The 14,911-nt window shown below is 34.2% G+C and overlaps 1 protein-coding gene across 11 annotated transcripts in view; it reads right to left on the bottom strand.

Annotated features, from left to right (window-relative positions):
- Positions 1-14,911, bottom strand: part of MICU3 (mitochondrial calcium uptake family member 3) — a 106,877-nt gene that overhangs the window by 19,801 nt on the left and 72,165 nt on the right. For 5 of the 11 annotated variants that reach the window (XM_085002970.1, XM_003359862.5, XM_085002972.1 and 2 more), the window contains 2 exons: positions 14,577-14,615; positions 5,632-5,727 (listed from right to left, as the gene is read on the bottom strand). In XM_085002970.1, the coding sequence (XP_084859096.1) occupies positions 5,632-5,727; positions 14,577-14,615 (135 nt within the window). Of the gene's footprint in view, positions 1-2,002; positions 2,162-5,631; positions 5,728-14,242; positions 14,309-14,576; positions 14,616-14,911 lie in introns of those variants that run through there. The other 6 variants (XM_085002971.1, XM_085002973.1, XM_085002975.1 and 3 more) reach the window with 4 other exon arrangements.

The raw sequence follows: 14,911 nt of genomic DNA, 5'->3' as shown, positions 1-14,911 counted from the left end.
AATCCTGATACTTTAGAAAACATAATAGAAAATACATACTTCTCCACAAGAGATTAGTCATCTTCTATGTTCCCTGACAGAAAGTCTCATCTTACCCATCCTCCACACACTGAATTTGGTAATCCTTTGATTCCTCATAGCCCCCTTCCCAATCTCTCATGAAGACAGCTATTTTATCCCTATTTTATCCTTCATAACATTTGTTTGGCCTTTATTTTCCTTCTCCCTTCTCTTCTAATGACTGGAATGAGTTATACAGACTCCTTTTTTTTTTAGGGCCATATGTGTGGCATATAGAGGTCCCCAGACCAGTGGTCCAATCAGAGCCGCAGCTGCTGGCCTACACCACAGCCAGAGCAACGCGGGATCCGAGCCATGTCTGTGACCTACCCGGATCCTTTGCCCACTGAGCAAGGCCAAGGACGGAACCTGCATCATCATGGACACTAGTTGGTCTTGCCATGGCTGAGCCACAACGGGATCTCTCAAGACCTACATCTTCTGATTGCCTTTTCTCCCCCAACATGCCCTCTTTTAATCCATCAAACTATTTTTTCTGATGTCATCTCTCTGCTACATTAATTATTCATGTCTTTCTTAAGACTCTTAAAATCATGTAGGTTAGCTTCCACTTATCTAAAATTGTTGAAATCCTTTGGTAATCACCTATGTAGTCTATATTTGTAACTTAGTTTGGATTTTTCTACATAATCTCTAGCATGTAACCTCCTAATAAAAGGTTATTTTAGTTTGCTAATAAGTCCTAAGTATTTTCAGGAGCTGGAATAATTGAGAAATTCCCTAATATAGCCAACTTCTTTAAAGATTTGATAGCCGATTTGATCACTTGGGGAAAATGACACAGTCAGGAAGCTATGGGTCACATATTCCCATTTAAATGTACCTTCTTAAACAAGCTTACTATGGGTTTGAGGAATATTAGTGGTGCCAGGCTTTCAAGGCCCCATATGTGACAGTAGATTAGTGTAATTTTTGAGTAGTGCTCAGAAAGCATTACTACTTTCACCAGTAGCTTTACACTGAGAAGGTAGACTGTTGTAAAGGAAAGAAGACAGGATTTAAAGTCAGAAGTTCACTGACTTTTTGGGTCTTTGGTTTCCTTATCTGTAAAATGGGAGAAACTCTATCTATAATAACTATTTTGAAGATAAAACTATAATATGAATGTAGATGAAGTATACAACTGTTCTTATTGGTAGTCACTAGATGATCTGAACAAAAGCATTAAGACCTTTGGGGGGAAGATACTTCATGTTAACTACAGACATTTTTTGTGATTGTATATAATCAAGTCCAGTCAGTTTATTATCCAAGGAACAGCTTAATTTAGTAGGGGAGGCAACAGTGAAGAAAGCATGCCTAAATGGAGTGTAAATGTGGTTGCTCTAGCCAACGAGAAGTCAGCATGAAGAACTAGGGTTATCCATCTGCAGCTACAGGAATGGCATGTGGAAGAGCAACAAAGTGGCTAAGAGGGGCAGGGATAAAGTTTTAGAAAAAGCAGTAGTGTGCTGAGCAAATAGGACGATGAACTCAAGAGTCAGATTTCTGGCTTTGAATCGTGACTTTTTCCTCATTAGTTCAGTGACTTTGGGGAAGTTAATCTCACTGAGGATATTATTTTCCTCAGGAATAACAGTACTTAGACTAAAGGGTGAGGATTAGACAACACACGTGACTCAGCGCTGTAACTGGCATATTGTATGTAAATACTCAGTAAATGTCAGCCATTATTACTTATTTCTGTCAAACCAGTGTATTCCAAGAAATTGAGAAAGACCCAGTGTAAAAGACAATAATACTGAACCTTAATGCAAAAAAAGATTTTTACATGGTATACTTTTCTCTTATTGAAACTATACATATCTGTTATATAGATTGAAAATAAAAATGCCTTAAAATGAGAGGTTACATGAACACCAAAAGCTAGCCCACTCAGATAACATAATTATGGAATGTTTTCCTCTAGTGCTTGTCATGTTCCTTACCTCGAGACACAGTACACTAAAATCAGATGGCTTTGTTTTACACAGGTTTTAAGTAATGACCTCATTCAGCCAGTTTTTCTCATGCCCAGTGAGCAGAGCAAATCTTCATTTACAGTCTTTCATCATCAAAATCTTATTAGACTTAGGTTGCACTTATCCAGATAATCCAGACCCACAGAGGCATAATCAGCAGTTTGACATTAGAAAAAAAATTAGAAAATGGAAATGGTAAGAACTTTTCCCCTCAATTCAGGGAAACAGAGTACAATTGAGAGTCACTGAAAACCATACCAGTGTCCTTGGTATCCTAACAGTGTTATATAACTTAAATCACAGGAGAGTTGAGACAAAAATAGAGACTTCACCCCTTTGATTCTTGCGCTCATTGTTAAAATAAAATGAATTCAGGTGTTTTCATAACAAAGCAAGAAAAAGCCACAAAAGAAAAGACCATTTACATGAAAGACCATTATCTAACTTAGCTTTGAGTAAAAACTACTTTTAATGTTTTCATCAAAAATGAAATAAATTAATAAAATTGTATAAAATAAATGTCAAACTATGAAAAAGAATTTTTAAAAATTCAATATATTTTTGATTACTATGGGATAATAATCTTGTCAGGCTCTTTTCAGGGGCTGAAGAAAATTTTCAAACTCTTGATTTGTTACTGAAGGTTCTGAATAATCTACTGAAATTTATTGAATTAGTAAATTAAATAAGAAAAAATTTAAATTTCATCTGCAAAGCTTAAAATAATTTCTATAATTTTGTACTCAGATTATATTCAACAAGTCATGATAGGCTTATACTGCACTATGAATTTATTATCTCTTATTTTGGTTAGAAAGTCGTATCAGCTGTGGCACATTCAAATTTTCATTATAACATGGTTTTACTATAACTGAAAAAAAATCTCATTAGAACCATTCTGGAATAAGAATATGAGAGGCTAATCTCAAATTTACCTACATTATGTAAAGAGGACAGCTTTATCTCAATATTTACATTTTAAATACATAAGAAACACAGAAATACAAATACACATAAATTTTTAAGCTTTATGAACTAATTTGAATCCTGAAATACTGATACTATAAATAATTCAATGTTACACCGGCATCAGTGGTAACCTATAAGGAATTATAAGTGAGTTGTAGTTTAACTACAATTAATTCTCAATTATCCTCTCTAATGTGGGAGGATAGGAACAGAAATAACCCCCCAATAATTATTTTACTTGGAAACACAATATAAATTTTGTTTTCTTCCCGCCATCAAATTTATTTTCAAGATGTTTGAGTCAATTCATTAATGGATTTAGTAGTTTATGATTATAGTGTGGGCTGATAACAGCCTATGGTGAAACTGGCTCTCTAGGGGAAAAAAAAAAAGCCTGATTTGTAGTGTTTGCCAATGTCTATGGTACAAATACTTCTATCATGAACACTGTGAAGGTGCCACAGGAAGTCAGAGAATGCTTAGCTGGGAAGAAATGTGAGGAATTAGCTATGGGAAGCAGTCAAAGCCAGTTCCAGGACATGTCTGATTGAGTGATAACACCTTCCAAAAATCTTAGGCAAATCTTACAATCTTTGACTGGTCTTCTGATATTAAACTTTCCAAGATTTAAATGAAATTCAACATCTAGTGAGGAGATCGTGTCTAATTGTGATCATTTCTAGCAGAGTTAAATGAGAATAGAGATGTTGGAGGCTGAGAGGTGGACAGTCCAGTGTGGAAAGAGCATCACACGTTTGTTAATTTGAGCTGGACACAGCTGGCTCGTAGGAACTCTAAGGACAAGTGTTCCCAGCTGTTCTTACTTTTAGGCACTAACTACAATGTACATGCATGAATGATTATAGAATTGAGCACTTCTAGAATATGTGTAAATGGTGAGTCGCCATCATGGCTCAGTGGTAACGAACCCTACTAGTATCCATGAAAATGCAGGTTTGAGACCTGGCCTCACTCAGTGGGTTAAGGATCTGGCATTGCTGTGAGCTGTGGTGTAGGCTGCAGATGCGGTTTGGATCTGGTGTTGCTGTGGCTGTGGCAAAGGCCAGCAGCTACAGTTCTGATTTGACCCCTAGCCTTCCATATGCTGTGGGTGTGGCCCTACAAATAAAGATAAAATAAAATGTGTAAATGGAACATAAATTACCACTTTATGCCTAAAAATGGTTAAAAGGTAATTTTAAAGGTTAATTGCTGGTTACAATTACATTGTGTTTATATACTACAGACAGGTTAGAGATTATTTGTTTCAAGATTTTAAAACTGAGCACAAGTGACAAAACATTTCCAAGTGTTTGCCCTGGTCTAGAGTTGTCCATTGAGTAACACTGTATATATGGATTAATAGAAGCACATCTGATTCCAGTTTACTTCTCCAGATATTTTTAAGTGTAATTTCTAAAAATTAAACTACAGAAAAAGAAATGACAAGCCAAATTTAAAGAGGAAGAGATAATGAAACATATATCTCTTTGTATTTACTGAAAAGCCTTTGCGGTAAGACAGATAGCCATCTCTAATAAAGTTCTTAAAAATACTTAATAGGAAACAGAGAACAGTGTTATCCTACAGGACAGAGCCCATCTTTTAGAATGACAAATCTCGGAGTTCCCGTCGTGGCGCAGTGGTTAACGAATCCGACTAGGAACCATGAGGTTGCGGGTTCGGTCCAGTGGGTTAAGGATCCGGCGTTGCCGTGAGCTGTGGTGTAGGTCGCAGACGCGGCTCGGATCCCACGTTGCTGTGGCTCTGGCGTAGGCTGGTGGCTACAGCTCCGATTGGACCCCTAGCCTGGGAACCTCCATATGCCGCGGGAGCGGCCCAAGAAATAGCAACAACAACAACAAAAGACAAAAGACAAAAAGACAAAAAGACAAAAAAAAAAAAAAAAGAATGACAAATCTCTACTAACAGCGGTGTAATGGAGTGGGATGGTGGGAGCAGTCCACCACAATACAACAAAAGCATGTCTCTCTATGGAATTCAAAAACAATAATGGAAATAATGGCCATTCTGCTTTTAATTCGCCATGCACTGGTGGTTTAATCTTAACCAATGTCAAGGTAAAATGTTTCTCCCTTCCTTGACTGACTGCTCTTAGGACACCTCCCCACATGCCCATCCTTGGTAAGCCACTCACTATTAATTTCAGGAAATTTAATTGTTTAAATCGAACTTAACTCTAAAGCATTAGCTATCTTTTACCATGCTGGAAGTTTCAGTATTTCATGGAAATTTCAACCAAAATTATAAGGTTGAAAGATTCAGTGATACTATAAAATAGTGATTTTCAAATTTCTTGAAAGTGATCCTTAAGTGAAAAATAACAGTATTTCCTTTTAATTAAGTGGGAAAGTCATGTTTTGCACAATGAGCAACTGGATTTAACATAGACTAATATAAATAACCTTGCATCCCCTACCAGTACAACTGACGTATTACAATATACCACTTATGCACAAGAATTATTGCTTTACTTACTGGAGAAAAGGGAAAATAAAAACTACATTTTTGGCTTCAACACAATGACTTTAAAATGAAGTGAGGACTAGATTAACAAAATGGTAAATAGTACAAGGATATGGTTGGGGTTTCATTATACCTCTGCGAGGTCTGAAAAGAGTGCTTGGCTTGTGTTACGTCTCAGTGTATCCCAATAGCTTCTGGAAACAAGTTCCTCAGCATCTGTTTTAAGTACCTGCAGAAGTTTTAAGAAACACAACTGAAATCTAAAGAATAGTCACAAAGAATGATAATTTATACACTTTAAATCTCTTCTAGCCAACTTTGAAAGGAAAAGAAAAACACATTAGCTTACCTTTTTTGTTTTCTGCTGCACACAACAGTATTATATTACACTGCTGGTAAACCCAGGGCATTTTCAAAGGTGTAATGGTATATAACCACTATTTCTAAGTACAATGTGGCTTTGTCAAAAAGAATCACATTCTTCATCCCTTCCTCCCATGTCCTTCTACTGAAACATACATAACTTCTAAGAAAGTGTGAAATACAAATTTTATTCACACCCCATGACAAATAAATTCATTTGGAGCAACCAATTAAGGTTAATTTTAAAATAAATTATTATTGGCTAATATACATTATGTTAGTGCATCAAGGAATTAAAATCAATACACTCATAATTTAAATTTAGAAAAACTAAATTTAAATTTTAATCCAAAACTTGTCAAAAAGAAATATGTTAAGTTTAAGGCAAACCACTCAAAGCTAATCAGGGATTTCATAAGTGTCTACTGTAAACAGCTAAAAGTACTTTCTGACCTATTATCCAGATGGAACAGTAGCTTAAATCTTAGTTTTGACTAGTCTGAAGAAGGTGATATCAAGATTAGGAAGTATTGTCTAATCTTCATATGAAAATGTAGAACTACAAGCTTAACTTGGGCCTCTATGAACATTAAATGCAGTTTCTGTCAGGATTTATCAGACCAGATTTGATAGTTTCTCAGAATCGCTCTTCTTTGGATTACTGGAAGAAGAAAATGCAGTGAGAGTGAGTGGCTGATGATGAGAGAATTTTTATTTTGTGTGTGTGCTAATTTTCAAAAGTCTAGTATCACTAATAAAATCATAAGCATCTGAAACTCATGCTGTTCAAGGGGTGCAATGGGATCAGCAGCCTATTGGGAGCACTGGGACGCAGGTTCAATCCCTGGCCCAGCACAGTGAGTTAAGGATCCAGCATTGTGGCAGTTGTGACTTAGGTTGCAACTATAGTTCGGATCTGATCTCTGACCCAGGAACTCCATATGCCGTGGGGTAGTCAAAAAAAAAAAAGTCATAAGCATCTGGAAATCATTTCAAAGATCTATGTTCTAATTCATTATTATGAAGTAAAATACACTGCCTGCCACCCATATTTTAATAAAAATCATAAAAAATGTTAAAGTATTATTTAGCAGGAATTATTCATAAAACATACTTGTATTCATTATCATAAGTATAAATGAAGCAATATGACAGAGAATTTGCTTGTCACCTCCTTTAGTAATAAAATAAGCTTCCACCAAAGCAGTATTAAGCCAAATAAGTAAAATTAGCTGAGGTCAGAACTAATGCAGTTCATTTTCTTTTATATAGATACAGTTAAACCTCAATAAACAGTAACTTCAGTAAATATCCCGCAAAGTTATCTAAATATTTTGAATGTGGATATATTTTTAAACTGAAACATAGAAAGTCCATAACTAAGAAAGGGCTTGGCAAGCCTATCAAACTAGAAACTAAGGCTCAGGACATCATTATTAGGAGGGTATCAGGAATGATTTGCTTTGTGAAGGAAGTCAGGCCTCTCTCCTACCTCCAAACACTGGTCACCATCACACACACCACACACATATTCTCTCTCTCACACACACAGATATTTTGATGACATTAAAAAGGTTTACAACATATGAAGGGATGAAAGTTCAACAAACTATAGATCTCTTAGAAAAAAAGTATGTCTGCGCACAGAAAAGAAGTAAAAACAGGTGATCATAAATACAATGACATGGAGTTAGGAGCTCTGACCCCTGCGCAGCTGAAAATTCTAGTATAACTTTATGGTCAGCCCTCCATATCCATGGCCACACACCTGTGGATGCAACCACCTGAGGACTGTGTACTGCTATCTTGTATTTAGTGAAAAAAAATTCCACATATGTGGACCCTTGCAGTTGAAACTCATGCTGTTCAAGGATCAACCTGTTACTTAAATAAACTGATTATCTCTGAATGGTGGGATTAGAACACTTTTTATTTTCTTCTTTTTGCTTTCATGTATTTTAAAATATTTTAAGAATGTATACTTAATCTAGGAGGGTAAAATGAAGTTTTTTAAAATAAAATCTTATTTAGAACTAACAGTTTAATAGTACCCTCCTGCAGAAAGATTTTCTACTTATCGCCTAGCTCCAAATATTAAATTATGCAAAAATATACAACTGAATTGTTTTTAGTGGCTATGTTAGTTTTTATCTTATACACTCTTTTAAACTATAACGTTTCTGATAGAACGACAGTAATTTCACAGCAACTACTGTCATGCCTTGAATGCTATACAATTGCACGATATATTAAATATTTAACTGACACAAAAAATTAAATGCGGCAAATTCAAGAGAAGTTAAGAGACATAGAGCATGAATATCTATGAAAGCTCCAGAAAGCAATATTAGCAAAAATGGGAAAAGAGGCAATATTCAGAAAGATAATGGCAGTGAATATTCAAGAAATAAAATGAACAATCCTCATGATTGGTAAAAGTAAAAAGAGAGAAATACTGTAATAAAATTATAGAATACCAATGGCAAAGAGAATCTTAAAAGCACCCAGAAAGAAAACAGATTACCTATAAAAGAACAATAATTAGACACAGAGCTGACTTTTCAATTTCAACAATAGATGCTAGAAGATTGGGATGATATCACAATTTGCTGAGAAAAAAATATCAACTTATAATAACGTATCTAGGAAAATTATCTTTCAAAATAAGTGTATGCATATATATACATATATTATACACTTTAAACTAATACAATGTTACATGCCAATTATATCTCAATTAAAACAAACAAATCCAGAGAAACAAAAGCAACTGGATGGTTGCCAGAGGTGGGTCGGGGTGGGGGTGTAAGGTAACGGGTGAAGATGGTGAAAAGGTCTGAACTTCCATTTATAAGATAAATAAGTCTTGGTGGTGTAATGCAGAGCATGGTGACTACAAGCTAATGATGCTGTGCTGTATACTGAAAGTTGCTAAGAGAATAAATCTTAAAGTTTTTATCACAAGAAAAAAAAACAGTAACTATATAAGGGGACAGATGTCAATAAACTTGTAATTATTTTGTGATACATGCACATATCAATTATTTCATATACCTAAAACAAATGCAAGATTATATGTCAATTTTATCTCAATAAAACTAAAAAAGACATTTCCAGATTTAAGTTTTCTTTTAAAATCTTTAAATCATTTAGAAGATCATTATTTGAGAGTATATTCGTGAGCATAAGATTATGAGGTTTAGGAAGGGGTAAGATTAAAGAGGGAATTACTGAGTAAAGAATAGTAAATATGCAAGAAATTAAAAGAAAACATGGATGGTACATATTTTAGAAGTCTAACTTGTGGGATTAAAAAAAGACAAGGGCAAACACTGTGCAAGTACCCATGCCAGGAAGAGAATGAAAAGTACTAAAAAACTTTTAAGCTCTATTTTTAAGAAAGAGAAAAAAGACATGGCCTAAGATAAGACTTTAAGTATACTTATTAAAATTTCAAGAATAACTACAGAAAGAATAGAAATACAGTGAATATCATCTACACTAACACAGAGGAAAATAAAAGGAGGGAAAATAAGCTTCAGTTAATGCAAAAGAGGTAAGAAAGGAGAAAAAAACCAGAATACATGATGGTTACAACACACACAAATAAATTAGTAATCATAGTGATGTGATTTTCCAATTAAAAAGCACATATTATCAACCCAGATAAAAAGGAACCAATAAAATACACAAAATATACTTTTAAAAAAGATATATTCAAAATACAAGAGAGAAGTTGAAAATAATATACCAGGCTTCCAAAAAAGACTTGCTAGAAAATAACACAGATCTTTTCATTGAGAATAACCCCAAAAAACTAGATAAAGTATAAAACAGATGTATCTTAAAGACATTATTTTCCTTTTGTACTCTGTTGACTGGTTCAAAAGCAATGGTAGGTAAAATCACTGAAGCCTTAGTACATTGACAGCAGTGGCACTGAAAACCAAAGTCACTACATCCTTCAGAAGTTGTCACACTGTGAACAGTTCCATACACTCACATAAAAAAATGTTTCACTTAATACTTGCTAAAGAATAAAACTTTTAATTTTGTTAATGTGCTCTTTGAGCACATCTCTTTTTAACATTTGATGTGAAGGGAAGTACGCATAAAACATTTCTGCTTAACGAAGTACTATGGTTGCCTTGAGAAAAAACATTTGTGTGATGGTTTGTACTGCAAGGTAAACTAGACAATTTTCACAAACCATCACTTTTGCTTGAAAGAAAAACTGGCAGAAAAACTATAGTTATTTAGACTTTGGTATTTGCCAGACATTTTTTGGAAAATGAACCAAATGAGCCTATCACTTCAAGGGAAACAACTGACAGTATTTGTTGCCAAAATAATGTAACAGAATACAGAAGCATCTATGAGAAACCAGTTGTATTCTATTAAGTCAGACAATAAAGAGATTTGCGAAGAATGTAAAATATCACTTTCTTTACTACAGTTTTGAAGTTATTTTTCATAAAAAAAATGTTTATGGTAATATGTGATTTTTAAATTATTTTAAAATATATTAATATTTAAAATGGTCTCAATTTTAACTTCTAAAATGGCAAATATTAGATATAACCAACACAAACAAAAGCTCTTTTGGATTCTCATTAATTGTTGATAATGTAAAGGGGTCCTGAGACCAAAAAGTTTGGTAACCACTGCTCATATCAATAAAAGTGAATGGATTAGGACAGATACAATAATGTAGATGAAGCTGACGATCATGCTGAATTGAAGAGAATGTACTAGGATCAGATATAATATTACAGATGAATCTGGCAATCATGTTGAATCAAAGAAGCAAGACACAGAAAAATTCATGTAATATGATCTCATTCGTATGATATTCAAAAATGGGCAAAACTGTGTTGTTTAGGATACATAATTAGGATGTAAAACTGCAAGCAAAAAGAAGCAGTGATTTACATAAAAGTCATGATTGGGGTTATCTTTTAGAGAATGAGGGATTATGATTGGAGACATATAAAGAGGCTTCATGGGGCATGGCAAAGGCAATGTTATTTCTTCACCTATACAGCAGTTAAACTTTTGCTTTTATTTTATTCTATCAGCAGTATATTTTTGAACTAAAATGTATATTTAGGAGTTCCCGTCGTGGCGCAGTGGTTAATGAATCTGACTAGGAACCATGAGGTTGCAGGTTCGATCCCTGGCCTTGCTCAGTGGGTTAAAGATCCAGTGTTGCCATGAGCTGTGGTGTAGGTTGCAGACGCGGCTTGGATCCTGCGTTGCTGTGGCTCTGGCGTAGGCTGGCAGCAACAGCTCCGATTAGACCCGTAGCCTGGGAACCTCCATGTGCCGTGGGAGCGGCCCTAGAAAAGGCAAAAAGACAAAAAAATAAAAAATAAAATAAAATAAAATACAATGTATATTTAAAAAAATCAGGGAAAGCTTCACCATCACTAGAGGTAAAAATGGACAATAAAAATCAAAATAGAAAATAATATAAAATATTAATAAAGGTAGTATATTTATTTTGACTAATGGATTTTAACACAAACACATTTCTAGAGATCCAGGCATAGTATATAATCAAAAATTTAATTTGCTAAGACAATTTAATGTATATTCTTATACAGACAATAACAAGGCTTTGAAACACGTAAAATTTTTAAAAAAGAATTACGAGTAGAAATTAATGTCTATCACTGTGATGTGTAATTTAATTCACTATTTGACAGAACAAGCAGACAAAAACCTTAGTAATGACAGAGATTTAAAACACATAATTAATATGTGTGCTCATGTATGTTACAACTCTAACTCAATTTGGAGAATATACATTTTTCTCAAACACAGACCACTTATGAACAATTGACATTGTTTTAGTCCATAAAACAAGTTCAACCCATATCAAAACACTGTATAAAACTTGGTATATTTTTTGGAGTTCCCACTGTGACACACTGGGTTAAGAATCCAAATGCAGCAGCTTGGGTTGATGTGGAGATGCAGGTTTGATCCTCAGCCCGGCACAGTGGTTTAAAGTATCTGGTGTTGCCGTAGATGCAGCTCAGGTTCAATCCCTGGCCTGAGAACTTCCATATGCCTGGGTGCATATGGAAAAAATTGGTACCTTTTTTGACTACAATGAAATCTGGGTAATAAAGATCATCTTTTAAAATTCTGTAAAATATAAAGCATGTTAAAGTCAAACATACTTGACTTTTACATTATTTATTCTTTTGAAAGTTTTCTATTTCCTTTCATTACTATAGTAAGATAATCAAGAGTTGACAAGGAGTTCCCATCACGGCACAGTGGGAAAGAATCCGACTAAGAACCATGAGGGTGCAGGTTTGATCCCTGGCCTCAGTGGGTTAAGGATCCGGCATTGCCATGAACTGTGATGTAGGTTGCAGACACAGCTCGGATCTGGCGTTGCTGTGACTGTGGCATAGGACGGCAGCTACAGCTCTGATTCAACCCGTAGCCTGAGAACCTCCATGTGCCGTGGATGCAGCTCGAGTCAGAGTTGTCTGGAACAGAAAAGGCTGTTAAAGTATCTTCAAGGATACAGTCTTACACTGTAGCAAGAAATAATCTGACAGAATACAGGCAGAATCTTCTGTAGAAAGATTAAATTTTGGAATGGGCTCTTATGGAACCCATGGACTCTCCATCTCTGCAGTAAAATCCTAAGGGCCCTGCCATTCCTGAAGGAACTGCTTCTTAAAGGTAGAATCTTAGGTTAACATTCAGAGCTAAGAACCATACTCACATTAGATACTTTATCATTCCAGTTGATCTACATACAATTCTGGAAACTAGCAGATAATTGCCAGTTAATTCATAATCTTACAGTAATATATTGGTGCAATACATACATCAATGATATTTCATATAAATGTTCAAGCTGTCTGAACGTTTTTCTAATTTTAAATGAAATTTCCTTGTTTGTGTGTATTTTTTGAAAATAATCATTCGTTTCTGGGCAAAAATCTTCCTATTGTAGGAAAAAAGTCAGCTTATATAACCAACTAAACTCCAAAGGGAGTTGAAAATCATATAGTCCATTGAAGACTGTGGATAAAAATAACATTAAGTTAATTTAAAATATGTATTTTATATTCTTAGATGAAAATGAGATGTCTTAAGTAAAATAAATATATGTATAACCACAACAAAATGTAAATTACTTTCCTATTAAATAAGCAAGCATAATGTAAATGAAATGTGCAATTCAAGTCTGCTTCTCAATATTCTCTTAATGTCTAACTGACCATAATTTGTATATGTTGCTTAAAGTAGAGCTATATTAGCACCTATTTCCTTTTAACAATATTATTCTGAAATGTATTTTTTTAAAAGCCATTTCTCATATATGTGAAAATTATTTATGAGTTTGAAGGAAAAATACAAACTGTCACAGTTGGAAAAACACCTCATGCAATTAGATTAGAAAAATAAGTAAGTCATAATTGTTAACATTTTTTAAGTTTCACAGGGCACATGGCAGTATAATCTGTGAGATGTTCAACTTACACATTCTCATATATTCTTGAAATAATTAGCAGAGGAATCTCTTAAAAACTTCAAGAAAACAGTAGACTTTACTTCATGGGAAACAACAGTGAATTTTGCAGAAAAAAATCTAAAGTATCTTGTAAGAAATCAAAACAATTAGTCATAAGATTCCATGGAATTGGCTTGTTTTCCAACTCATTCTAGGTCCATTCGTGGCTTAGATATTTTAGGTTTAATTTATGCTGAATCAGCCTCCAGTATATGTTTAAATCAAGAAGAGATTTAGTTTTTATAGTCGAATTCTGATTAAACATCCAACTTGGGAGGCAGCACACCTAGAGTAGACATTCTGACTGGATACTTTCAACTGGACAATTCTGTCAGTCACCCTGAACTCAAAAGCTTCTCTCGTGGAATCTGTATAATATGAGGGATCTTCTAAGTGACTGAAGGATCCGTGGGGGAATTAAATGGACTGTCAATGTTTACATGCAAAAGGGGCAGTGGCCTATTAGTCGTTTAGAAGCTGGGCTAACCAACAAGCTCTGATTTTCCAGGAGAAAGGAAAGAAGGAAAGTGTAGTATAAGAAAAGTATGTTTGGAAGATCATTTGCAGAAACTCCCAGCTTTTCAGGAAAAGGTGATTCTGAAGGACATACTCCTTTTTGAGAAGTAACATTCTCAATGTTATAATAAACAATAAACATATCAAGTGTCATCTTATACCAGACTTCTGTATAGACATAGGCAGGAGACAGCCTTCAAAGGTTTTAGAAAAAATTTGGGAGAAATACTGAAATCTAAGGAAAGTCTATCCACTAATATCCTCTTTATATAGAATTAAGAAAGAGACTGTATCAGATGGATAGATCTAGTTCTTAAAATACCTGTGTTCTGCAGGAGCATAGCCTGAGAATCTGCTGCATAAATTGTATTTAACTCTTCAAATACCACTGAAAAATATAAAATTTCAATTATTCTACCAGAGTTTTTGGTTGTTTTTCACTCACCTTTCCCCTATTTTAAACTAAAGCTAAAGATATAATTGCTCTGTAATTTTTAATCTTCTCATAAATCTACCAAGGAAATAAAAATTTATTATATTCTACAAATTCCTAAACATTCTCAATAGTAAATTTGGCTTTATACAAAAAAAAATCATTATCAAGTATAACAGGTGAGGGCTATTTACATAAAGAACATTTAAAGTATTGTACATACACTATTAGTAGGAGAATGGTATCCATAAAGTTGAAGACGCTGACATAGAGCACAAAGGGCCAAATGAAGTGTCACATTTCAGAATGAACCCAAGTATAGCAAAAGAAAAAAGAAAAAGACGACAAAATAATCAATTAGGAAGGGCAAATCATTATGCTACGTTCTATATAGAGCACATACAGTACAAGTGGGATAAATGTTAAAGATGAGTAGCAAAGTTTTTAAAATCTTGTATAATTAAATATTAAATGAACTTGTGCTCATTTCAACCACTTTCATTATAACTTTCTGATAGAATTATTCTTTTGAGTAAAACATGCTCCTCAAAGGGTGCA

This window comes from Sus scrofa, chromosome 17, assembly GCF_054392235.1.
Source record: "Sus scrofa isolate SSC_HxYL_T2T_F1_AM1 chromosome 17, Sscrofa_HxYL_maternal_Yorkshire_Landrace_v2.0, whole genome shotgun sequence".
In the NCBI taxonomy this organism is placed as follows: domain Eukaryota; kingdom Metazoa; phylum Chordata; class Mammalia; order Artiodactyla; family Suidae; genus Sus; species Sus scrofa.
This window is presented reverse-complemented; position numbering and strand designations above follow the sequence as displayed.